This window comes from Protopterus annectens, chromosome 3.part0, assembly GCF_019279795.1.
Source record: "Protopterus annectens isolate FY-2018-M chromosome 3.part0, PAN1.0, whole genome shotgun sequence".
NCBI classification, from domain to species: Eukaryota; Metazoa; Chordata; order Ceratodontiformes; family Protopteridae; genus Protopterus; species Protopterus annectens.
In genome coordinates, this window is record NC_056731.1 from 802,105,489 (window position 1) to 802,132,004 (window position 26,516).

A 26,516-nucleotide genomic window follows, 5' to 3' on the forward strand; every position below is an offset into this window, starting at 1 on the left:
TTTGATAGATCTCCAGGATGCATATTACCACATAAAAATGGACAAGTGCTCCATGAAATTTCTCCGCTTCTGGCTAGGAGCCATTTATTATCAGTCCAGAGCTCTGCACCACAGCCCCCATGGTGTTCACCAAATACATGGTAATAGTAGTAGAAGCTCACTTGAGACTGCACGTATTCTGGATGTTTCGATACTTAGATGACTGGCTCATTACTGCTCCCACCAGGCATCTACTAGAACAAGCAAGAGATTATATTCTCCACACCTGTACCAATCTAGGGATTACCGTGAATTATGAAAAATCATAGCTAACTCCAACACAAACTTTAGAGTTCATAGGAGTAGTGCTAAATACCAATTCTTGCATAGCCTCCCTACCTTATCTGAGATTGCAAAAGATCAAGACCCAAGTGGAAAAAGTTGTCAGAAGCAAGAGAGCAGCTGCACGACTAGTTTTACAAGTTTTAGGTTCACTGGTAGTAGCCATTAGATTAGTCCCTCTAGAGAGATTTCACATGAAAATTCTACAGTGGCTTCTGACATCTCAGTGGTCCATACTGTATCAACCAATGTCAGATCAGATTTTGATTACCAACCATTGCAAGAAGGACCTAGCTTGGTGAATTCACTCAGAAGAAATTCTCTTGGGCCACCTCTTTGTTCACTGTCAACCCCAAGCCATAGTAACCATGGACACCTCCCAGATAGGATGAGGGGGCATTATCTGGGCAAGACAGTCCATGGCATTTAGTCCCCTATGGAGGGCATCTTGCCTGTCAGTGTTCTGGAGCTGAGGACAGTTCTTTTAGAGTTGCAGGCCTTTCAAACTGCTCTCCTCTTGGGAATGATTGTGATTCAAATAGACAATATGTCAGTGGTTTGGTATATCAACAAGCAGGGAGGAATCCATATTCCAGTGAGTTCCAATGTGATAGCAGACAAACTGAGCAAAAGCATTCTCTTGCCTCACAAGTAGTCTCTCAAAACCAAAGTCGCGGAAAAGATCTTTTGTCACTGGGGCCAACTATGCTGTGACCTATTTGCATCTCCCCTGAACAAGCGCAGCAGCTAATTTGCCCTGGTCCACCTCCGAGGGAGTCCACGAGGGACACTCTTCTGCACAATTGGCCCTTTAGACTTTTGTATGCCTTTCCCATATCTCTTTAATTCTTCATTTTCTAAAGAAAGTGATCAGGTTGAAGAGCAAGGTAATCCTCACTGCCCCCTTCTGGCCTTGACAGATTTGGATTCCATTTCTTTGGCCTTATCTGATTCAACAACTGTGGACTCTAGACCCAGATCCAGATCTCATATCATCCCATCTAGAGGGATTAGTTCACCCAAACCTTCAAAACTTCAAGCTCACAGCCTGGCTTCTCCAGATTCATTGATTGCCAGGAGTAATAATCTTTCTTCTCCATAGACCTTCCACCAGAAAACTTTACAATAGTAAATGGAAGAGATTTTCATACTGGAGTTGTGATAATAACACTGATCCCTTCTCCACTCCCATTGACAAAGTCTTAGAATTCTTACCTTTGCTCTTTGAAGAATGAGCTTCTTCCTCTACTGTCAGGGTTCAACTAGTGGCTATTTCAAATTTTCATAATGGGTTCAAAAAATATTCATTAATTTTTCATAAACTTTGCAAAGCATTCTTAAAAAGCACCTTGATGTTAAAGCCTCTGTATAAGGATCCATTTGCACCCTGGGATCTAAACTTAGTATTCTCCCTTTGATCCTGCTGCCAACTGCGACCTGAAAATCTTATCTTGGAAAACTGTATTTCTGGTAGCAATTACTTCTGTCAGAAGAATTTCGGAAGTTCAGACCTTATCTTGCAAACCACCATATTTGATATTTCCCAAAGACAGGGTCTCCTTGAGAATGAACCCTTCATTTTTACCAAAAGTGGTGTCAGAAGCAAATATCAATCAGACAATCAACTTACCAGTATTATTTCCCGATTTCTCAAATGAAGGTGAATACTGTTTGCATTTATTAAATGTGCATAGATAATTGTAATCCTATTGTCATAGAACAAAAGATATAAGAAAATCTGACCAACTGTTTGTTTTCTTTTCAACTACCAGAACGGGTAAGCCAGTATCTAAGGTCACCTTATCTAGATGGCAAAAAGATTGTATATCCTTCATATACAACAACAGAAAAGTCAAATTACTAGGACCTGTAAGGGCACACTCTTCTAGAGCCATAGCTACTTTGGCAGTCGTTCATTCTGAGGCATCCATGGATGAAATTTGTGCAGCAGCGACATGGGCTATTCCACATACCTTGATTACTCATTACAAACTGGATTTGGTCTCGAGGGGAAGAGCGTCATTTGGTTCCATGGTGCTCAGGAATATCCTTCCATGAGTCCTCCCAAGATAAAAGGTAGCTGGGGACTCTGTCCCATATGTCAAGGATTAAATGAAGATTAACATCAGATAAAGAAGTTATGTACTACCATAATGTTCCGTCTGTATTGTCCATCTTCATTTATCCTTGACTCCCCACCCTCCATCCTCCTTCCATTCTGAATGTTAGCTGGAACGAATTATGGTCCTAGTATGCAGTTTTTCATATATGACACCAGATATGGTCTCTAAAAAGGTGTTGTTAGATTATATTTTCTGTCCTTTTATATCTGCAAACTTGATCTCAGGTAAATTGGAGAGCAGCATTCTGGGTAGGACGTAAGCTTGCAAGTTTTTGGTTCTAGCGGGTTGTAGTAGCTGAGGTGGTTATGATATTCGGAACTGAACCCATATGTCAAGGATAAATGAAAATGGACACCACAGATTGAAGGTTATGGTAAGTACATCACTTCTTTTTTTAAAAGATAATTATCACATCCCTATTCAGCCAGATTTTAGGCATTTCTTATGGTTTTGTGTATCTGGATCACATTATCAGTTCTCTGCCTTACCCTTCAGACTATCTGTTGCACCAAGAGTGATCACAAAGTGTCCAGAGTTACAGCTCATTGCAGGCTACAGGGTATTCACATTTTTCCACTTTTACACAACTTGATTATCTCTGCAGAGTCTTTTTCAAAGTGTCATGAATATCACATTTGGGTGAGAGAACTCTTACACAAACTGGGATTCCAAGTGAGCATACAAAAGTCTTTTTTGACTCCTTCACACAGGATTATTTTCCTGGCCTGTCTACCAGACATCTCAATTCAAAGAGCTTTTCTTCCATAGGAAAAAAATAGATCTATATCTAGATCTATTTTTATTATTTTCCACTCAGACGTGACTTTGGTCACCGCAAGAAAGTACCTCCGGATTTTGGATCTCATGGCATTTTTGATTCTCATGATACCTCTGGCAAGACTCTACATGGGAAATATAGATAGAAAGATAGATAGATAGATAGATAGATAGATAGATAGATAGATAGATAGATAGAGTAGCATCTGAAGTCTGTTTGGTCCCAGTACCAACACCAATTATCTTTTCAAATCCCAGTTCTGGGGTTTGTCAAAAGAGGAATTACTTGGTGGAGACAGCAAATATACCTAAATTGAGGTCTCCCCTTCTCCCCTATTGCTCTAAAGCAGATAATCAACATAGATACCACACAGTCACCTCAGACACTGCTTGAGAGCAGTTTCAGGAGAGCTAAAAGTTCAAACAAGCACATAAATAGAAAAAGAGATGTTTGCTCTGATCAAGGCATTCAACTCTGTGAATTGTCTTAAGTCCACTGGACTTCTTCAGGTTATTACAGTCATGTGGTACATCAACAAGAAAGAGGGAACCAGGTTTTACTCCATTTGCACACTAGCCATGCTAGCTTGGTATACAGCTTCACAGGATAATTTCCCTTTACAGACATCTTACCTACTTGTCAGAGCAAAACTGTTTGGCAGACGAGCTGAGCAGGACAAAGGCAAACTTTCATGAATGGAAACTAGATCAGGGGTCTTCCATGATCTGCTCCATCTGTGGGGAGTTCCTCAAGTAAACCTTTTTGCCTCCTCTTTGAGCAATCAGCTGGCAATATCTACTGCTCCAAGGGTGTTTAGAAAGTATCTAGGTCCAGGAATATCTCATTGCAGACTACAAGGCTTTCACTTATTTCCTTAATTTAGACAAAATATTTATCTTTGCAGAGTCTTTACCTAAATGTCGAGTCCTTAAAATGGGTCTTTTTTTCTCCTTAAAACATGTAGAAATCTCCCTTGACTCTATCACACAGGATTATGTTTCTTCTCTGCCTTCTACACACTTCTCAGCAAAACTCTTTTCTTACTCAGGAAAAGGTGGATTTTTATGGAAACTTTCTTGAGTTTCTCCAGTTGATCTCAGACTTCAGTAAGACAATATCTCAGGATCTTCAGGATATTAGGGTTCATGGTTTTAATGATTCTCACAATTCCTTTCACCAGGTTAAATATGAGGAAAATTAGTGTTTAGAAGAAAAAAAACATGTGGACCCAATATTCTCATCTTCTAGAACTTCAGATTCCAGTTTTGGGCTTTGCACTGGTGGAGCTAGCAAATTACTCAAAATCAAGTTCTCTCCACAGGATGGCTGCACACCATTCAACATCTTAATTTTAGCTCTTCAGGTATGAAAAAACTGAGACATAAGAGCCAGGGATATTGTAAGCTTGAGTAAAATTAATTTACTGGCTAGTAAGTACGCTGGCTTAATGCCATCAAAGAAGAAATTTAGAGAACCAGAAAAGGTGAAGAGAAAACACTTTCTGGGAAGAATACTGCAGGTGTTCAGCAAAAAAGCTGTTCAAACTTCAATTTTGGTACAACTGATGCCTTCCAGTAATTTGGAGAAAAAATAAATCAAATGTTTTCAGATGTGATTAAAATAAATGAAAAATTGAAAGATGAACTGTTAAAATTGCAATAATCAGAGGTTGAAATGAAGAAAAGGCTGGCTGATCATAAGACTTGTCAAGAAGAGCTCTTTCAAAAAACTTTAGACTTAGAAGACAGAGCATGCTTAGAAAACCTAACGTTTTCAACTGTATCAGACAATCTGGAAGGAACAGACACTATTAATTTTATGAAAGCACAAATAAACAACTGAACTGGTTTTCCACAGCAGGATTTGTTAATTGAAAGGGCACAGCAAATGTATGCTCCAAACCTGGCCATAAGAAAGGACAAAGACCTGTATTCAGATGCAATCATACCAACAGAGAGAGAGAGAAAGAGAGAGAGAGAGTTGATCCTGACACAATTGTGGCAGAAGGAGAAAAGTATTAAAAACTGGAGACAGCAGTGTGTGTGTAGAAAATGATTATTCACAGTACAAAAGGAAGAAAAGAAGCAAATTTATCCTCAGAAAATGTTGAAAGGCAGATATGAGATTCAAGCTGCTGTATCCGTCTCTCTTCATAATATTTTTTCCTGGAGGATCAAAGACATTTTGGATGTGGAACAGGCTAAGGAGGAAATGAAAAAGTGTATCCAAAAAAAAGTGTGCCAGCAAACAGAAGGGGACTCTGCCTCGCATTCTTCTTTTAATAAAGCTCACAGAGAGACTTTGCTGGTGAAACCTTTTCCCGTGTTCCAATGGGAAATGACAGAGAGAGACAGAAAAAAGCACAGGATGGATTAGAATAATCTGGAGTACCTAGGACTTATCGTTGAAGGTTGTGCGTCAGGGCTGGCAACTTGGTACGTAACAATCTACTGCCAATCATTAGTGTACCGGAGTTCCACTGTGGCAACTCCTAACCAAGAAAAGCCGAAAGAGGCAACAACAACAGCAGCAGCAACAACCTAGGACTTGATCCAGAATCTGGTGTTGGGAGATGGAGATAAACAGGAAGAGAACCAGTAATACAGAAATTAATGAATAAATGGGAGACTATATAGCATCAATCACATTTGTGAAGTATGGCTTTGGAAGAAAAAATGGCTGAGAAGAATGACTGGACTTTTATTGACTTTGTTAAATTTGTGGGTGGGCTGTAAAGCATATTTTGAAGGACATTAAAAGGGGGAAAAGTGACTGTAAGTAAAACAAGTTTTGTTATTTGTATTTGTATAAAAATTTCATGATGTAAACTGCATGTTTATATATATATATATATATATATATATATATATATATATATATATATGTATATATATATATATATATAAAGTAGTAATACGTTATGCAAAGTCAGCAGAAAATTCATAGCAAAAGGCTAAGCACTGATATCAAATATTACATACACATTAAAAAATAACAGCATGTAATTCTTTCATCAAATAGGCATTAGCTATACAAAATTAGTAGAACATTGGTAGCAATATGCTTAGCACTGATATCTAATATTACACACACATTAAGAAATAACAGCAGGCCATTCCTTCATCAAATTGGCAACCAAGACAGGTAAGTACAGAACAGGTAAAACTAAGTATATGTTGCAGATGAACTACTGTAAGGCACTGCTAGTGGAGTAGGGAGTGAATGAGGTAAGAAAGGGGAAGAAAGAGATTATCCTGGGGTGATACAGGTGTACAGCCAGTTATTGAAGAGGTGTTCTTTGAGTATCTGCTTAAATCTATTGATGGTGGGGGTGGTGAGTATGTTTTGTGGAATACAGTTCCAGATTTTAGCAATATAATTAGCAAATAGGGAGTCATCAAGAGTTACTAGTTTTGTGGCATTTCAGAAGTAGTTTATTGGAGTGCAAGGGTGGCATTGTAGGGTTGGACTAGGTTTTTAGTGCTGGACAGGCATCCAGATGATAAATGTTATTATGAGCAATTGTCAGCTGGCTATGTGATACAAGATGTGGTAATTCTAGCCATTACAGTTGTTGTAGGGCAGTGCAAAGATGAGCTCTATTAGGGAGGTTGGCAGCAAATCAAGCAATTTTGTGATAGCAAGACTCTAGTTTGGAGACGTCCGATTTTCTAAGGTTGGTGAAGATGGGGGAGGCACACAGAAGTGTGGACATTAGGTGTGTTCTATCTAGGGCCTGTTTGCTGAAAGAGGTGAGAAATGTTCTGGACCTATATAGGCAATCAAGTTTAATATGTATCTTCTTGACAGTAAGGGCTATGTGTGTGCCATATTTTAATGCACTATCTGTTGTGACACCTAGAAGCTTAGTGTTATCTACTGGTTTGATTTTGGTAACGTTGGAGGAGAGGATATAGAGAGGGGAAGTGGGTTTTGTGGATTTATTATGAGTAAATATCATAAGCTTTGTTTTGTTGGGGATTAATATGAGTTGATTCTCCTTGAGATATAGCTCTATATGAGAAGGCTTGCTGGGTTTTGAGTCATAGTTCTGAGTTGGAGGGGGCTGACCAAATGACTGTTGAGTCATCTGCCTATTGCACTATAGTAGCATATGGAGTGACAGTGATGAGTTAATTTGTAAAGCTGGAGAAGAGTAGGGGGCCAAGTATTGAGCCTTGTGGGACTCCAAAAGTAATGGGTAGTGGTCGTGGTAAGTCACCAGCCCACTTGACAGCTTGCTGTTGGTTAGACAGGTAGCTATGGAACCAAGTAAGTGCTGAGAGTGAAATATGCATGGATGATCGTTCTTGAAGTAGTATGTGGTGGGAAATGATATCAAAATCTTTGACATGTGTACGAATATGGGAGAAATGAGGTTATTGCTCTTTTTGTTGCTATTGAGAGTATCTGTTAAGTTTAAGAGAGTGATGGTAGTTCTCTGTTTAGGTGTAAAGCCATGCTGAGAGTTGGGGAGCAGATTGGTTTTGTAGTAGGTAGGTCAGAAGTTGGGAAAGTATACATTTCTCCAGTATTTTGCTAAGGGGTGAGAGTATTGCAATGGGCCTGTAGCTGGTTATTTCTGTGGAAGGCCCTCCTTTATGGAGGGGAATGATGTGGGAGACTTTGCACAGTATTGGTAAATATTGTTCAGTGATGGAGCAATTGATGAGCACGATATTGGGTATGAAATGGAGTCAACTCCGAGTTTTAGAAATTAATTTGGGAGTTGATCGGTGGCGAGAGTAGTGGGTTTAAGTTTAAGGAGTTTTTTTATGCAATTAGTTTGGATGCGTTTGAATGAAAAGGTGGGGGAATGAAGGTCTGAGTAGTGGGAATGGTTAGAGGGGTGTTGTTGCTGTTATGTAATAAAGTTTGGATGGAGTTGATGAAATGCGAATTGAATTGGGCTGCTATTGATGTGTTGTTATTTGAGACTGAAGGGGAGGGTGTGGTGGTTTGGCCAGGGAATAGGAGTTGTTTGATGGCGTGCCAGAATTTCTTAGGATTATTTTTATGCTTTTGTTGGATTGGAGTATAGTACGATTTTTTGTCATTACGAATATGTTTTTTGGCTAGATTTCTTAGTTGGCGATAGTTCTGTAAGGAGGGTAGGGTTTTGGTAGATTTGGAGCTTAGCCATGCTCTATCTCTTTGATTTATGATATTAATTGTTTCCTTGGTTAGCCATAGAGTTGCGGCAGTTTTGCAATGTGTTTTTCTGATAGGGGCTAGTGATTTTTGTATATCTAAAAATGATTTATTGAAATAATCAACGGTTTCGTCATGGAGAAGGTGACTTAATGGGAACCAGTTGTGATGTTTTAGGAAGGAATTAAAAATTTCGGCAGAAAAGTTTTTTTTGGTACAAATCTGTTTATAAATTGTGCTTTTGGTTGAGTTAGCTTTATGTTTAATTAGGTAGGTGGGAGAGCGATCGCTGAGAGCATCAGGGAGGCTGCCGGCTTGGGTACAGAGGTCGGGGTGGTCTGAGAGAATCCAGTCTAGTATAGAGTGTTTATTATTATGTTTAGCAATTCTTGTAGGGGTGGTGATTAATTGGGAAAAGCCAAATAGGTTGTCAAAGTTAGTCGGGCTAGTGGAGATGCATGAGGTCCAGTCTAGATTGAAATTGCCTAAGATTTGAGCTTCTTGATTAAAGGTAGAGAAGGTCCAGCTAAGCAGATTTTCAATGGCAAGGCTGTTGTTACCGGGGGGGTGGTATACAGCTATAATTATAGTGGATTTGTTTTTGTTGAGGAGTAGACAAGAGACTATGATTTCAGAGTCAGTAGTAAGAGAAGCAGGTATATTTAGTTGCTGGAGGGCAAGGTTGTTTTTGTATAGGATTGCTAGACCATCTACGCGTTTGTGCTTTCTGTCTAATCTATGGATGTTATATCCTTGGGGCAGGAATTCATTGGTTTTATTGTGGTCTTTTAACCAGGTTTCAGTAAGTATAGCTACATCTGGAGAGTATAGTGCAAGTTCTGCTTGGAATTCAGAAATTTTGTGTAGAATGCTTCAAAGATTAATATTTAGGATTAATAGGTCTGAGGTGGTAGGGGTAAGGGGAGAGGTGATGACCAAGGGAGAGATTAGTAGTTGGGAGGGGTAAGGGGAGAGGTGATGACCGAGGGAGAGGGTAGTAGTTGGGAGGGGGTTCCGCAGCTTTGTACAGGGCCAGTATTGGTATGTACATCCCCACAATGATTAAGTAGTGAGGGCTTGAGCAAGTAGATGTGTATGCCTTTAATGTTTAGCTTGGAGTCTTTGTGGAGTGGGAGTAAAGGTTTTTATGTGTGGGGTATTTTAATGGAAATAGATGGATGTATGTGTAGTTGAAAAGTTGTAAATATATGCTGATATTGGTAGTTAGGCAAGATTGTGGAAGGTGGTGAGTACTAGTGGGTGTGTGTGTATGGGAGATGTTGAGATGGTGATAGGAGGTAGAGTAGTAAGAGGATATGGGTAGTAGGGTTAGGAAATCTGAGAGTGATAGCATTGTGAAGAGAAGGTAAGATGGATGCGTTATGTGTGGTTGTAGATGAGTGTAGGTGTGTGGTTAGTTGTGGAAGGAGAATAGTCAGTGTGGGGATTGTGCATGGAGTGAAAGAGAGTTGAGTGTGAGTGGAGTGTGAGTGTGATGCTGGGAATGGTTGATCAGTGCTGGGCTGGATTGGATGTAGTGTAGGAAGTATGATTCGGCGAGAGAGAAGTGGGGAGTGGTTTGTGTGAGTATAAGTGTAAGGGAAGTGGTGGTGAGTGGGTATGGGAGTAGGGTAGGGGAGGAGAGTGAGCCCGGAGTGGGATGTGCCAGATCTCGTGCAGACCGGGATAGGAGAAGATTAGTAAAACTTTGCAAAATAAACTATCTCCAACATAGAAAAGCAGCAGGTAAATAAAGTAGGGTAAGAGGATGTGCACAGAGTGAGAGGAGGTAGTGGCAGGGACAATAAATGTGGCTTTGTAGAATGAAAAAAGAAGGACAGATCTCCCTGTACAGTTGCACTGCTGAAGTGTGTGATGAGGGGATAATAGAGCTGTGTGATTCAGAAGGTTAATTTGCATTTTAGAGTATCAGGCTGGGCAGGTCTGCTAAGATGTTGGACTAAGGGACTTTTCAAGAACTAGTAGCTATTAGGATTGTACTTGACTAAATGAGCTAGTAACTATTATGATTTTACATAACTAAATTAAGTTAAGGGAAGGAATAATTTTGCAGCGTACATGGTCGGAAGAGAGAGGTATGTTAGAGGTGCCCGAGGGGCCATAACAGCATGCTCCCAACAGCAAATGCAAGGTCATTAAATTATTTAGCACAATATTAAAAAAAATACAGCAGTTCAATCCTTGGTGAGATTATTTTCCGAGTTGTGGGTGTAGTGATCGTGTGCTGGTTATAAGACAAGGGCAGAGCCTCTGGGGGAGGTGACTTTTTGTACTTCAAAGGATAGCAGAACTGGAGAAAGGGAAAGATAAGATAAAGTGGGTGAGAGAAAAGCAGTTGAACTAGTTCATGCAATAAAATCAATATACAGGTAATAAAAATGCAGTTTCCGACTAGTTTCGGACCTGAGCAGCTCTCTGAGCCGTAGTCTGGGCGTCGGATCCGAGGTGGGGTTCCAGTGGCTCCGACCATGTCAAGTCATGGCCCTGCCCTTGGCACCATCTCGGTGCCTGCAGGCTCGGCTCCGATTCTATAGTGAAAGGACAGTTCATCAGAGCAGCCCGTATGACAACCTTGCCTGATGATTTTGCATTAGAATGTTGTTTAATAAAAACATTCTTTACTGAGAGAGGCTATCCGTGTGAACTGGTGAATGATGTTTTACATGAAGTAACATGTAAAAGAGAAAATGGTAACATAGTTCCAATTCTACAAAGTAGGGATAGAGTTCCTAGTAGGCTGAATACTTGTTCCAATAAAGAAATTGTATCTAACTTAGAAAACTCAATGTTAGAAGTTGATTTGGTTAATAGTAAAGTAGAAGAAGAAGTTAAAAACTTCCAGACATGCTATATTACAACGTTTAGTATGGATAGCAACATTATTAAAAAGATACTGTACAAAAATTGGGTGCTTATACAACAAGATAAGACTATTAATTTCAAATTTTTGGAGCACCCTAGAGTAGTGTACAGAAAAGGTAAAAACATTAAAAACATCCTGGAAAAAAATACAAAAAAAGTATTCACTAATAGAAATGGTATGACAAATTGTGGCAGCTGCAACATGTGTAAACATATGTCTTGCTGTGAATATGTTACTATCAATAATACAAAATACAAAATTAAGAGTAAGTTGAATTGTAACTCTAAACTTATAGTGTATGATGCTACGTGCACCCTCTGTCCAGCTTTCTATATAGGAAAAACTGAACGTCGACTTAAAGAGAGGGTGTACGAGCATGCATACGCAATACTTAATGGCAAGACAGACAATGCCTTATGTAAACATGTTGCAGCTAACCCAGGCCACAATTTTAAGTTCACTGCATTTGACCAAATTTACACTGACATTAGAGGGGGTCCATACAATTTGTTACCGGAAGAGCGTGAATTGATATGGCAGTGGAGGACAAATGCTTTTGTCAAACCAGGTCTGAACGAACATTTTAATATTAGCTGCTTATTGAAACTCAAAAGTTTGGATAGGAAAAAGTGAATAATTTATATATATATAAAAACATAAAAATAAAGATAAAATATATATATATATATAAAAAAAAGTATATACATTTTAGAATTAATTCAAATTAAAATATCTAGCTTAAGATTAATTTATAGTACACACTACATTTATATATACTTGTCATTTACCTTTTAGTGTACATAACATTATATAAGTAATCTGATATACAATAATTTTATACATCAACTATGTACTAATGTATATATATGTATATGTATCTATGGTTATATGGTTGTGTATTTATATATATCTACTTATCTTTTCAAAGTAGAATATGTTAAATTTACATACAATATAATTCTACTAACTTCATTGCTAAAAGGAATTTATTTCTATGATACATTATTACATATATCAGCATACATACATATAAAAATTGTTGTAAGCTTTAACTGTAAGGGGTCACAATGAAATATTCATTTATATATATATATATATATATATATATATATATATATATATATATATATATATATATATATTTATTTATTTATTTTATTTTAATAAGAATTCAACAGTTTTAACTATAATTGTAAGATTTAAATTTATGTGATTTGTATTATATATAATATAGCATATTTTATATATAGGAAGGTTAGGCTGGGTTCTTCTATCTGTATGGATTTTATTTGTTTGCATATAAGTGTATATATCACTTTATATGCTGATTGTTTTTAAATTGGTTAACTTGGTAAATTGACTACATTATAAAACCTTTAATTAATCAATTGTAAGAAGTCTGAAGAAGTTGCTCCAATTGTGAGTAACGAAAAGCGCTTTACTATATTATTAAACCTGTGTTTCCTCAACTAGCTTCAAGTGGACGTTGTTTGCAGTTTTTTGGAGAACCAGTTTGTCTTTATATCTCAGTTTGTTTCGGAAGAGAGAGGTATGTTAGAGGTGACCGAGGGGCCATAACAGCATGCTCCCAACAGCAAATGCAAGGTCATTAAAGTATTTAGCACAATATTAAAAAAAATACAGCAGTTCAATCCTTGGTGAGATTGTTTTCCGAGTTGTGGGTGTAGTGATCGTGTGCTGGTTATAAGACAAGGGCAGAGGTGACTTTTTGTACTTCAAAGGATAGCAGAACTGGAGAAAGGGAAAGATAAGATAAAGTGGGTGAGAGAAAAGCAGTTGAACTAGTTCATGCAATAAAATCAATATACAGGTAATAAAAATGCAGTTTCCGACTAGTTTCGGACCTGAGCAGCTCTCTGAGCCGTAGTCTGGGCGTCGGATCCGAGGTGGGGTTTCCAATGGCTCCGACCATGTCGAGTCATGGCCCTGCCCTTGGCATCTCAGTGCCTGCAGGCTCGGCTCCGATTCCCCCATCGGATCCGAGGAGAGGTGCTTCCTTACTAGTGTCCCAGGAGGCTCGCTCTCCTTCGGCATTCGATGTGGTGGAAAGGGTCCTCTTGAGTCGGTTGAGGCCCCTGACTATTTCCTCAGATTCCGCCCAGACTTCCTCGGCTCTGGAAGTGAATTCGGCCATTTTGTCCACTCAGGGACAGCCCGTGGCTGTTGTGCCCCAGGTGGTTCCCCTTGTGGAACAACAGGCAGTTTGCAAGTCTGCTCTGGAGAGTCCCACTGAGGAGGCTCCTCACAAATCGACATGCAAAAGGAGGCCCCTGGACTCCTCCCCAGAGTCCTTCACCGAGGACACCAATTTGGAGGAAGGGGAAGGCTCCCCCAGATCACCCCCCCAACAGTGTCTCCTTTGGAGACATCATGGAACTCCTGCACCAACGGGGGTATGGTCCAACCCCAAGCTTACCTCAGATGAGTCTGTGTTTCTGAAGGCCTTCGGCATGGGCCCGTCTACTTCCTGGGTGTCCCCCCCCACAGATCCATTGGTGGAACTTATTGCCAGCCATAAGGAACCGGGCAACGTGGAGACAATTTTGAAATGCCCAGACAAGATCCTAAATCCCCCTTCGGCCAGGCCTAGTTGGAACAAAGGGTCCCCTGTAGATGCTATGATGGTAGCAGCCACCACCAAGAAAGAACTAGCACAAGAAAGTTCTACGGTCCATCCCCCTGACCGAGAGTCCAGGATGATGATCATCTAGGGAAGCAGATGTATGCTTCAGCCACCTTTTCCATAAGGGAGCTGAATTATTTGGCACACGTCACTCGACTGCAGCACGACTTTGTCAGAGAGCTAGCTGAGTCGTCCCTGGAATCCATGACCCCAGAGGATAAGTGCACGTTCTCCGCGTGGATGGCCACTCTAAAAGCGGTATCTAACACGTCCATGCACCTCCTTTCGCATGTCACCAAAGGAGCAGCAAGGGCAGCTGGGTGTGGCGTTGCCATGAGGCAACATGCTGGTTGTGTCAGTTCATGGAACCCTTTAAGGCATCATTTGCGAATGCCCCTTATGATGGTTCTTCCTTGTTCGGAAAGACAGTTTGCGAGATGTTAGTTCAGAGTGAAAAGGATGGGAAGACACTGTCTGCCATTGGAATTTGCTTCTCTACTACTCAAAGATCCTTCTCCAGGAATCAGCGAGGGATAAAGAAGATGTGGTTCCGGACGTCTCATTATTCATGGGGCACTCAGGACTCATCTTCTCCCAGAGTCAGAGGGGGGTTTTGATAGATGCTAGCCCAGAGACAGAGGGGGTCCAAGGAATGTGAGGTCTTGAGAACTTTTCTCGGACAGGCCCACGCAGCAGCCCTGAGGGGTTGCCCGACTGCTCTGCTCTGGATGCAGTTGGGAGTCATCTTTCATTGCACCTAATGACATGGGCGTCTGTGTCAAAAGACCGCTGGGTGCTTCAGATCATATCCAGAGGCTATTCTATCCCCTTTGTAGTATTTCCTCTTCCCCCAAAACACCTCCCAGATGTCCCACCCCATGCAAAGGGAGGTAGCAGCACTCGAAATAAGCAAGCTGCTAAAGAAGCGAGTCATCCAATCCGTCCCCCAAGGTCAGTCCAGACCAGGCATCTATTCCCGGTTCTTTTTGGTACCAAAAAAGATGGGGGACTATTCTGGATCTTTCCACCCTCAACCCATCAGTTGCCAAAGAGAAGTTCTGGATGGTCACATTGCAATCCATCCTGCCTTACCTGCAGGAGAAAGACTGGATCTCCAGGATGCATACTGCCATATAAAAAATCACAGACACTCCAGGAGGTTCCTCTTCTTCCAGCTAGGGGCCAATCATTATCAATTTTGAGCCCTAGCCTTTGGTCTCACCACAGTCCCCAGGGTGTTCATCAAGGTCATGGCAGTAGTAGCGGCTCACCTGAGGCTTCAGGGAATACAGGTCTTTCCATACCTGTATGATTGGCTCCTTGTTGCTCCCACCAATTATCTACTTTGTCAAGCCAGAGACTACTTTTTGAAGCTGTCAGGTCATCTGGGAATCACTGTCAACACAGCCAAGTCTTCTCTGAACCCAGTCCAGGTTCTAGAGTACAGTGGAGCAAGGATAGATACTTTACAAATGAAGGTTTTTCTAATCCCAGAAAAAATTTGGAGCTTATGACTCCATGTGTCCTTGATCACTCAGTCACACCTCCCCTCAGCAGAGACAGTACTATGAGCTCTTGGTTCCATCGCAGCCACCATTACTCTTTTTCTTTGTGCTCATCTACATATGCGGGTACTACAGTGGACATTAGTAGTCCAATGGTCATGGTTAGATCTACCATTGACACATCCAATATGCATCAGCAGGACTGGCAGGGACTCCCTTCTCTGGTGGAGGCACTCCTCAGAACTGGCCGAGGGATGCCCATTTATTGCAGCCCCTCCCCAAGCCACGGTGACCATGGATGCCTCCCAACTAGTGTGGGCAGGGGCATTGCTCAGGAAGGACAGTCCAAGGCACGTGGTCTCCAAATGAGACCAGGTTGCATATCACTGTTCTGGAGATGAGGGCGGTCCTTTTGGTGTTGCAGGCCCTTCATGCCTTTCTCCCTCTGGAAACTATTGCAATTCAGTCAGACAACATGTCAGTGGTCTGGTACATCAACAAGCAGGGAGGGACCAAATCTTACCCCCTTTGTCACAAGGCCATGAGAGTTGGGAATGGGTGATTTCCACCAGCCGGTTTCTGGTAGCAATGCACATTCCAGGATGGTCCAACATACTGGTGGACAAACTGAGCAGGACTATTTTGATGCCTTATGAGTGGTCTCTGAATCCTTCAGTAGTGGAGCAGATCTTCCACGAGTGGAGTTGGCCTTGCTGTGATCTCTTCGCATCTCTTTCCACTACGAAGTGCAGCGGGTTCTTCGCTCTGAACCCCCTGCAGAGGGAGTCCCCCAGAGACGCTCTAGTCTGTGCTTGGCCTCTCGGTTTTCTCTATGCTTACCCTTCATTATCTCTTATTTTGAAATTCCTCCAGAAGGCTCGCAGGCTGGGGAGCAAAGTGATCCGCATTGCCCCGTTTTGGCCTTGCCAGGTATGGTTTCCCTTCCTCTGGTCTCATCTATTAGCTCCTTCATGGATCCGATTCTGGATCTCATCTCTCACCTCTCAGGGGTTCTTCATCCAAACCTGGACAGTTTAAAGCTCACTGCTTGACTGCTCCAGTTCCCTTGATAGCTAGGACTTATCCTCTCTGGTCAAGACTATTTTGGTGGCAGCTCACAAATTGTCTACCATGAAGCTTTACCATAATAAATGGAAGCATTTCTCCATCTGTGCATCTCAAAGGGACCTGGACCCTTTCACAGCTCCCGTCCCGGCGGTGTTGGAATTCTTGGCATATATATTCCATCAGGGTGCTAGCTATTCTACAGTAAAAGTCCAGCTGGCTGTCATTTCCAACTTCCATATTGGGTGGTTTCTTTAGCATCCTCTAGACTTTGTAAAACTTTTATTAAATGTACCTTTTTTTTAAGACCCCTGGTTTAGGATCCTACCCCTCCATGGGACTTGACTTTGGTTTTACAGGCTCTGGTTGCTCCACCCTTTGAGCCGGCTGCATCAGTAGACCTAAAATTTTTATCTTGGAAAATGGCCTTCCTAGTAGCTATCTAGGAGGGTTTCAGAACTTCAAGCGTTGTCTATCAAATCTCCATATATAGTTTGCCATAAGGACAGGGTGTCACTTCATACCAATCCATCCTTTCTTCCCAAAGTAGCTTCTGAGACTAATATTAATCAGATGATTAAGTTACTTGTGTTCTTCCAAACTATTCAGAACAGGGGTGAATATAAATTGCATTTGGTAGATGTACATAGACAGCTGAGGTTTTACTTACACAGAACTAAGACCTTTCACAAGTCTGACCAGTTATTTTTGTGTCTTACTCTAAACCCTTTCTGGGCAAACCAATCTCCAAGGTAACTTTGGCTCGATGGATCTCTCATTGTATCCTTCAGGTGTACAAAGACAAGGGCATGTCACCTCTGAGTCAAGTAAAAGCACGTTCTACCAGGTCCATGGCTACCTCAGCAGCTTTTTGGTCGAGGGTGTCTCTGGATGATATTTGTTCTGCGGCTACTTGGTCCTCGTCTCATATCTTTATTTCTCACTATAAACTGGACATGATATCTAGAGGGAGAGCAGCCTTTGGCTCTGCAATGCTCTGGAATATCCTTCCATGAGGGCCACCCAGGTGTTTAGTAGCTGGGGAGTCTGTCCCACAGGTTGAAGAGCAAATGAAGTAAACTACTTCAGATAAAGAAGTTATGTACTCACCATAACATTCCATCTGAGAAGTTGTATTTCATGTCTTCAACTATCCCTCCCTCCTTCCCCCTGACCTTATCATTGTTTTATTACACTGGTAGGTGGGAGAGGGTGCCTCTGCAACTCTCCTGTTCATACTTGTTAGGTTTGTATATAACCTGTTGTGGTAAGGTCTAATTGGGTCGGGCTTAGGTTGATGGTGCAGCAAACTCGATCTGAGGGAAGGAAGGAGATGGAGGGGTATTATGGGTAAGGGGAGGAGCTTGGAGCTCTGATCAGATGCTGGTGAAGCTGCCGTCTCGGATCCGATCTGGATCCGACTACCCACAGGTTGAAGACAAATGAAGTACAACTACTCAGATGGAATGTTGTGGTGAGTACCTAACTTCTTTTTAATGTGCACATAGCAGCCTGTGGGTTTGTATGTGTGTGGAGATATGCATACTTTCCCGTATGACAGGAAGGATCATTGAACTCAAAGAAGCTACCAAGTGGAAGCAGTTTCATGGTTAGGCTGTTCCACAAGACCTAGCCATTTCCCTACTACTCAGTTCTTGCCCCTGGGGAACACATAATCTGATGGGGCTCCTTTGGGCAGGAAGGATTGGGCGGTAGGGCTCTTTCCTAGCCTATGATCCCTGGCTCTTGCTCCACAGAATAAATGGGTTAATTTTGTACAGGTAGAGAGGCATCAAGCATAGTCCTGTGGAGGTGGGGGAGTGTGAGATAAAACAATTACTGTAGTTAAAGTAATCCATATAGACGAGACTACATGGCTTCTGAAGGAGTTATAGATCACTTTCTTCACTTCATCATATTTAGTCTAAATGTAGCAAAGGGGATCATGATTACCTGTTGATATGAAGTTGAGAAAGTCTTGGTTTTATAAAAAATTGCAAAACTATTAATTGAATGAAAAAATGCTGTATAGCCCTGGTATCTATCCAAAGGAAGCATAACCTTCCCTGAGGTACTACAGTCTTTGTCTTTGTTTATTTAGTTGGGAGCATGTTGTTTTAATGATTTCATGTTCAACAAGATGTTGTAAAATGAAGTTCCAGGATCGAAACATAAATTAGAGTACTTCACTGAAGCAAAGATCTCCCATTTTTTTAGTAAACAAAGTTTAATGGATATATGTATATAAATTGATTTCAAATGTCATCTTGCTGTTTGTCTGAAGAAGGCGAGACATTTGTTTTGCCGAAAGCGCTTACATTGTATCTGGTTAAATAAATTCAGTTCGTGATTTTAAGAAGCTTTTGCTCTTATTGTGTTCCAGTTCGCTTTTTACCAGTTTTTGTGGGTCGTATCTTTTGGATTGTTTGGAGTAAACAAAGTGTACTATTGTAGAAAAGCACAGTTTGTGGAGTTGCTAACTTTCCCTTGGTTATATGACTCTGCAGTTCACATATGTAAGTACAGGGGATATAAGGGCAAAGCTTCCCATATCTACGTATAGAGAGGCATACTGTCCCTATAAAAATCCTGGATTACTCATTTTTGTTTATTGATTTCATGATGAGAAAGCTTTATTTGTTTTATATATTTTGTTGCTTGTAGTATGTCAAATATAGGTTTTTGATTGTAGCGTGTTTCATTCATTTTTTTTTTTTTAGTTGAAGTGGTTTAATTTGGTTGACATTCATTTTCATCATGTGAATCTTAGAGTGTGCATGGAGTTTTGAGGTGCAAGAGTGGGCTATCTATGCCACCCAATGGTAGTTTTTTCCTTTAATTTGCTGCACAGACTTTGACTGCTTGGTTTTGGGAAATTAGTATAGTCATTGGGAGATCAATTTGACTCTAGCATAAAGCAATTATGTAGATAAGTTGTACTGTCCAGTGTTTAGTGGTTATGCATTTCATTTTTGAACTGCAGACTGAATTATCAAATAAACATTTACACAAACCCATGACAATGAGAAAGCTTTTTTTTTTTTAAACGGAGGGCAGTCGCTCCTGTTAATCTAATCTGGAGAACACTCTTCAATACCCTGCTACACAAGGTTCCTGTATCTTGGAGTTAGTGGAATAATATTCCTTCAACTGTGACAGCTATCCTTCCTTATTATAAGAGCTAGTTTATGCACAAAAAGCATAAGCTAAGTGACATTTGGCAAATTAAGTTTTAATGATGTGTGTTGCCTTCTACTTTCAGTATGTTAGAACATGAAAAAAATAATTTGTTTCTTTCTTAGGAGACACATACCAGTGTATTATACTCCTATGAAACTTAAGTCTTGTAATTTATAATCAGGTATACTGCTACCTTATGCTGAGTTTGTGAAAGTGTATAATTTTTATATAATTTAATAGTGTCTTGCTCACTGATCAAGTTGTTTAGGTGTACTTAACTTTTAACTTATTTTTGCTGCAGGGCATGGTGTGGAGATATGACTGCAGCTAGGCATGTTGCAAAAATTGTGGGTAAGTGTTTTATTGTTAATGTTACTCCTCATTGTTTCTATAGTTCAAACAAAGATATTATACTTTCTGAAATTACTGGATTATGTATTTTTATTTAGAGTATCTTTCAGAGCAGTATGTTTTGTACTGTGAGGTTTTCCACACTCAACCTTCTTCTTATGGACTGGTGTTGAAGGTTATACTAGTAGGTCTAGAAGTTAAATCAGTACTCTACAGATGAGGGAGTCTGTCTCCTGTCTCAGTTTGGAATTCAGCTGTCAAATTATTTAGCCAAATTCATTCTTTCTGCCTAACTGCAATGCTGAACTCCCACATTTTGTCATTGTTTGTTTGCCTGCTGCTTGTATTTTAGTATTTAGGTTAATTGGGCTGCTCAGATAATGTAATTAATGGTGTAAAAGCAATTTATATATTTGGCTGCTCATTTCAGTTTGGATCTATTACTGATTAAATATTTTGGTACTGCATTACCCTGCTTTCTGTACTTTTATTGAACTATGATTGTGAAGCATTATTGCTCTCTTCCTTGTTGGCTTATATTAACAGTAATATTTTCTGCCTTTACTGTTTTCTGTATTCCAGTGTAGAGACAGATTTAAGTAATCACACCTTTTATTTTGGAACATGTAGGCCTTGTACATATGCAGATTTTATGCACTATTTTCTTCTGGTTTATTACAATGAGGTATGTAGCAATTCAAGAATTTCCTTCAGCAGTCCATCTACAACAGGCATAATAACACACATTGCTTTTCCTCTCTGGGATCAGTTCTTCACATTGCTTATAGTCTTCTTACACTCAGTTTAGGATTTAGTGGGATTGTAAACCTGACTCAGCTTTACATGGACCATTTAAGAAAGTAAAGATGCGATGTTGTCCTGTCTCGCCTTCATTCTTTACTTGTTAGGTTCGGAACTGATCCTCGGTTCTGACTCGGCATAATACAGAGATTGAGGTCTTCCAACTATCTCGTGGCTAAACCCTATCCCGTGATGATCTAGGAAAGTTCCCCAGATCTCGTTTGCCACTAAACAAGATTGGGTGCTTCCATTCTGGCTTTGGCTAAGTGAACATTTTCTTTCTTATTTTTTGAATAACGGTAGATGTTAAGTTGTCCATCTCGCCTTCATTCTTGCTGGATGGGTTCGGAGCCGATCCTCGGCTCCGACTCGGCCAATACTAAAGCTCGAGAGCTAATTCCACCGGCTCGAGGCTCCCCTATATCCCACAATGCTAGGCGGTAACTACCCAGATCTCGTTTGCCGCTATAGCTGACGAGGTGCTTTTCTACCGGCTCAGGCAGGTTAGTCAAAGATTTAATTCTAAAATCTTCTATCTTAGACCCCTAGTACTCCTTTTTCACTAAAACCTTAGTTTTAAATACCCCTTTACCTAGTTTGACAACTTTGTTGCCCTTAATTCCTTCTTTTTTTTACCTCTTTAGTTTTAGGCCTTAGGCCCCTTCTAGTCCCCCTGTGCGACTGGTATTTTATTTTTAATTAAGGCCTGTGTGTGTGTGTGTGTGTGTGTGTGTGTGTGTGTGTGTGTGTGTGTGTGTGTGTGTGTGTGTGTGTTTTTCTTGGACCCTTTATCATGTCCAAGGAATCGAAGGTCTCAGGCTTCAAGAAGTGTGACTCGTGCTGTCAGAAAATGTCTCTGACAGACGGTCACACTTCTTGTGTGTATTGCCTGGGACCTTTGCACCTGCAGGACTCTTGTGCTGTTTGTCATGGTTTTAGCCCTAGAGTCCTGCAGGAACGCAAGAATAAATTAATCTTGCGGGGCTTGTTAAAGCCTGAAGGCCCCCCAACTCAGTCTGTGTCGGGGAAGCCTTCTAAAACTTCCAAACAGTCGGCTCCAGTTTCTGAGTCGACTGCTGGAAAGGTTAAGTCGGCTTCGACATCGGCTCCGGCTGGAGCAGATGTTTCCAAGCCTCATACTGTTACCTCGGCTCCGGCTGGAGCCGAGGCTGATAAAACTCCGTCGGCTCCGATACTCTTATCGGAGCCACAGTCTAGGAAGAGATCTAGATCCCCCTCTATCGGCTCCGTGCATTCCGCACCAGGATCCCCTCTTCTTTCTGAACGGAGCCATAAAACTCATTCCTCATGGTCTTCCAGGTTATCTGACCATGATTTGCAAAGGGTAGTGAGTAGACTTCTCAAGTCCGAGGCACTGGCCCAAATGCTGCATAGACCGACTCAGCAGTCAGTGGCTATTTCCGTTCCCCAATACATTCCTCCTCCGACTCCTTTGAGTTTGGAGCCAGGGCTTGTCGGATCCATGACTGTCGGTGCGTCGGACCCGATACCTTCCCTTTTGGCTCCGTCGTCTGCTCCGATCTCCTCCTTGGAGGGATCTCGGCACCGAGCTTCCCTCGTCTGCTCCGAGGGGGCGAGGGGCATCGGACCCTTGTCCGACCCCGCTCTCCCTCTCGGGGCTTCGGCGCTGGTGAGTTCGGCTCCGACATCGGCTTCGGAGCCATCCCTGTCGGTGCCGGGGGAGGTCCTTGTCTCTTCGGAGCGGGGGCCTCTGGCCTTGCCTGACAGGGGTGCCTTCAAGGTCATGCGGAGCGTGCTAGAACCAGGGTCTGCCCCACAGTTGGCTCCTTCAGCCCCTCCATCTACAGTGCCTGCGGTGATTTCTACTCACCCCCTTGCCTTAGACCGCAGAGAGCCAACTCCTCAAGTTTCCCCATTGGGAATTTCCTCCTCTTCCGAGGCCTCTCCTGATCCGGTAGGAGATTCCCCTAGGAAGAGGCAGTGCAAGAGGAAGCACATTGACTCCCCTGAGTCTATCACCTCTGACACTGACTTAGAGGAATCTGAAGGTTTCCCTCGATCCCCCTCTGAGGATGTCTCCTTTGCTGACATCCTTGAGATCCTCAGAGGGGGAACTGGCCAGCCCTTAACCCTTCGGAGGATGAGTTAGTGTATCTTGAGGCGTTTGGCTCTCGCCCTTCTACCTCCTGGGTGTCCCCTCCCTTTGACCCCCTTATGGAAGTGGTGGCAAGGAAGGCTTGGACGGCTCCTGATTCAGTGGAACCCACCCCGAGGAGACCATCTAAATTTATTACTGCCCCTAGAGATAAAGATTTTTTATCCAAAGGTGTCCCTGTTGATGCCATGGTGGTGGCTGCGGCCACTAAGAAGGAGTTAGCCGATCCTTTGGTTCCTGTCCATCCTCCTAATAAGGAATCTAGGACCATGGACAGGTACGGCAAGCGGATGTTCTCATCAGTGACCTTTTCAATGCGTTCGCTGAACTACTTATGCCACTTCACTCATCTACAGAGAGATTTACTCAAGGATATGGGTGAACTGATAAAGGATCCTACAGCTGAGGGGTTCAAAGACCCAATGAATTCCCAGTTGGCAACCCTGAATTCCATCGTTAGCTCCTCCATGCGGCTGGTCTCATATGCTGCAGATGGGACGAGTAGAGCCGCAGGCACAGGTGTTGCCTTACGACGTCACGCCTGGATGCGGCTATGCAACTTTGCGGACCCTTTCAAGGCGTCCTTCACCAATTCTCCCTTTGATGGATCATCCTTGTTTGGTCCATAGGTGAAGGATACATTGACCAGGTGCGAGGTAGAAGGTAAGACTCTCTCTGCCGTAGGAGTCGTTTTTCTACCCCTTCTAGACCCTATCCCAAAGGTCAGAGGGGAGGAAAGATGTGGTTCCGCAAACAATCCCAGGGAGTCTCATCTGACGTACAAGGTCGATTTCCCTCTAGAGGCAGAGGGGGGAATAATAACAGACGCCAGGGTAGCAGAGAAATGTTCTCTGATAAACCCTTTCAGCATCCCTGAGGGGCTGCCCGGCTGTCCACCTTCGGAGGCAGTCGGGGAAGGTTATCCCTGTACCCAAAAGACTGGCTTTCCCTTACTCAAGACAAATGGGTACAGTCGATCATATCCGAGGGTTACAAAATTCCCTTTATTCACATCCCATCCCAACGCAAAAGATCTCTTCCAGACGTTCCACCCAGTCTAAGGGAACAAGCAGCATTAGAAATTTCAAAGCTGCTATCAAAAAGAGCTATCCAATCAGTCCCAGCAGACCAGCAAGGATCCGGAATCTACTCCAAATTCTTTTTGGTACCAAAAAAAACAGGGGACTGGAGACCCATACTGGATCTCAGCTACTTTAAACAAGTATATCAGGAAAACAAAATTCCGGATGGTCACGCTACAGTCCATTCTACCCTTCTTGGGTCAGGACAATTGGATGTGCTCGATAGATCTTCAGGACGCGTACTACCACATCAAGATGAACAGATGCTCCAGGAGATATCTCCGCTTCAGGCTGGGAGCCAGTCACTACCAGTTCAGGGCCCTGCCCTTTGGTCTCACTACAGCCCCCCGTGTGTTTACCAAATGCATGGCAGTGGTCGTGGCTCACTTGAGACGTCAAGGATTCCAGGTGTTTCCATATTTAGACGACTGGCTCCTTACTGCCACCACCAGACATCAGCTTCTTCTATCCAGGGACTTTACCATCCAATCTTGCCAAGCTCTAGGCATTTCGATAAATTTCGAAAAATCTGCCTTGTCGCCTTGTCAATCTATTACCTTTATAGGCGCCACCTTGAACACACTCAATATTTCAGCCAGACTCACAGAGCAGAGAGTGTCAGATATTCAAAAAACAGCAAGTGTCACGACTTCTTCACTCTCTTCCCGTTACCAGGCCATCCCACCAGAGACGCTCTAGTTCACGATTGGCCCCGGGGACTTCTGTATGCCTTTCCCCCCTTTCCACTGATATCTCAAATAATTCAGAAAGCCATCGCCTTGAGAGTGACAATGATCCTCATTGCCCCTTACTGGCCTCGACAGATATGGTTTCCGTTTCGTCATCGTTACCTTTTGGAGCAGCCTTGGCATCTGGACCCAGTACCAGATCTGATAACCCACCAATCGGGTCAGCTGCACCAATCTCTGCTTTCTCTAAACCTCACAGCGTGGTTTCTCCGATTCCAACCTTAGCCAGGCTTCCCTCAATATCTCACTCGGTCCGAGATATCTTGATAGCCTCTCATAAATCTTCTACCCGGAAGATTTATAGTAGCAAATGGAAACGCTTCTCCTTTTGGGCAACGTCAAAAAACATAGATCCCTTACAGCACCTATCCAGTCTATTCTAGATTTTCTAGCAGAACTCTTTCATTTAAGATCATCTGCATCTACCATTAGAGTTCAATTGGCTGCCATATCTAATTTTCATGTTGGTGTCTCGGAGTCTAGCATCATGGCTCACAAACTCTGTAAAGCCTTTTTAAGGGGCGTATTTCTTCTCAAACCTCCAATCAAAGATTCCCCGCCTCAATGGGATTTGAACTTGGTTCTGGCATCCTTAATCCTTCCCCCCTTCGAACCGGCAGCTTCATGTTCTCTGAAGTTGCTTTCTTGGAAGACACTTTTTCTAGTAGCTATAACTTCAGCGAGAAGGGTACCTGAACTCCATGCTCTGTGCAGTCGTCCTCCTTACTTAGTGTTTCACAAAGATAGGGTATCCCTCCGTACTAATCCATCCTTTTTGCCCAAAGTTTCCTCTCAAGTAAACCTAAACCAAATTATTGATCTCCCCGTCTTTTCCCTAACTATTCAAACAGGTCGGAACAAAAGCTACATTTTTTGGATGTTCATCGCCAACTTAGATATTACTTAGATAGGACTAAACAATTCAGGAAATCTAATCAATTGTTTCTGTCATATGCGGAAGGGAAATTGGGCCTTCCTGTTACTAAAGTATCCCTCTCTAGATGGCTCACCTCTACAATTACCTTCATCTATGAGATAAGACATCAAAAACTACCCTCAAGACCTAGAGCTCATTCAACTAGGGCATTAGCTACATCCGTAGCTTTTCAGGATAGGCTGCCAATAGATTCCATTTGTGCAGCAGCCACCTGGGGTTCTCCTCATACATTAATTTCACATTACAAATTGGGCATGGTTTCCAGAAGCCGTGCCAATTTTAGTTCCACTGTTCTCAAGAGTCTGTTCCGATAGGCCACCCGGGATAATGTGCTAGGGACGCGGTCCCATCCAGCAAGAATGAAGGCGAGATGGACAACTTAACATTAAGAAGTTATGTACCTACCATAACATTCCATGTTAGTTGTCTTCTTCTCGCTTCTTCTTTAAGGCCCACCCTCCTTCCCCCAAGCCTGGACAGACCGACAGGAATTCAGTTTGTGTTCTTCCTCTGGAAGTCATCATTCCCACACATTCTTCCACTTCTTTTTCTCCTTTCTTAGGTCTGCGATACCTTTCACGCAGATTGTTTTGAGGTGGGTTTCCCTACTCCATTCTATGGAGACTAGGGTTGCTTGGTATAGCTATCAAACGAGATCTGAGTAGTTACCGCCTAGCATTGTGGGATATAGGGGAGCCTCGAGCCGGTGGAATTAGCTCTCGAGCTTTAGTATTGGCCGAGTCGGAGCCGAGGATCGGCTCCGAACCCATCCAGCAAGAAAGAAGGCAAGAAGAAGACAACTAACATG

General features: G+C 42.2%; 1 protein-coding gene across 1 annotated transcript in view; it reads left to right on the forward strand.

Annotated features, from left to right (window-relative positions):
* Nucleotides 1-26,516, forward strand: part of LOC122796931 — a 906,278-nt gene that overhangs the window by 391,743 nt on the left and 488,019 nt on the right. Inside the window, exon 3 of the mRNA XM_044065700.1 lies at nt 19,953-20,002. Coding sequence (XP_043921635.1) covers nt 19,953-20,002 — 50 coding nt within the window. The remainder of the gene's footprint in view (nt 1-19,952; nt 20,003-26,516) is intronic.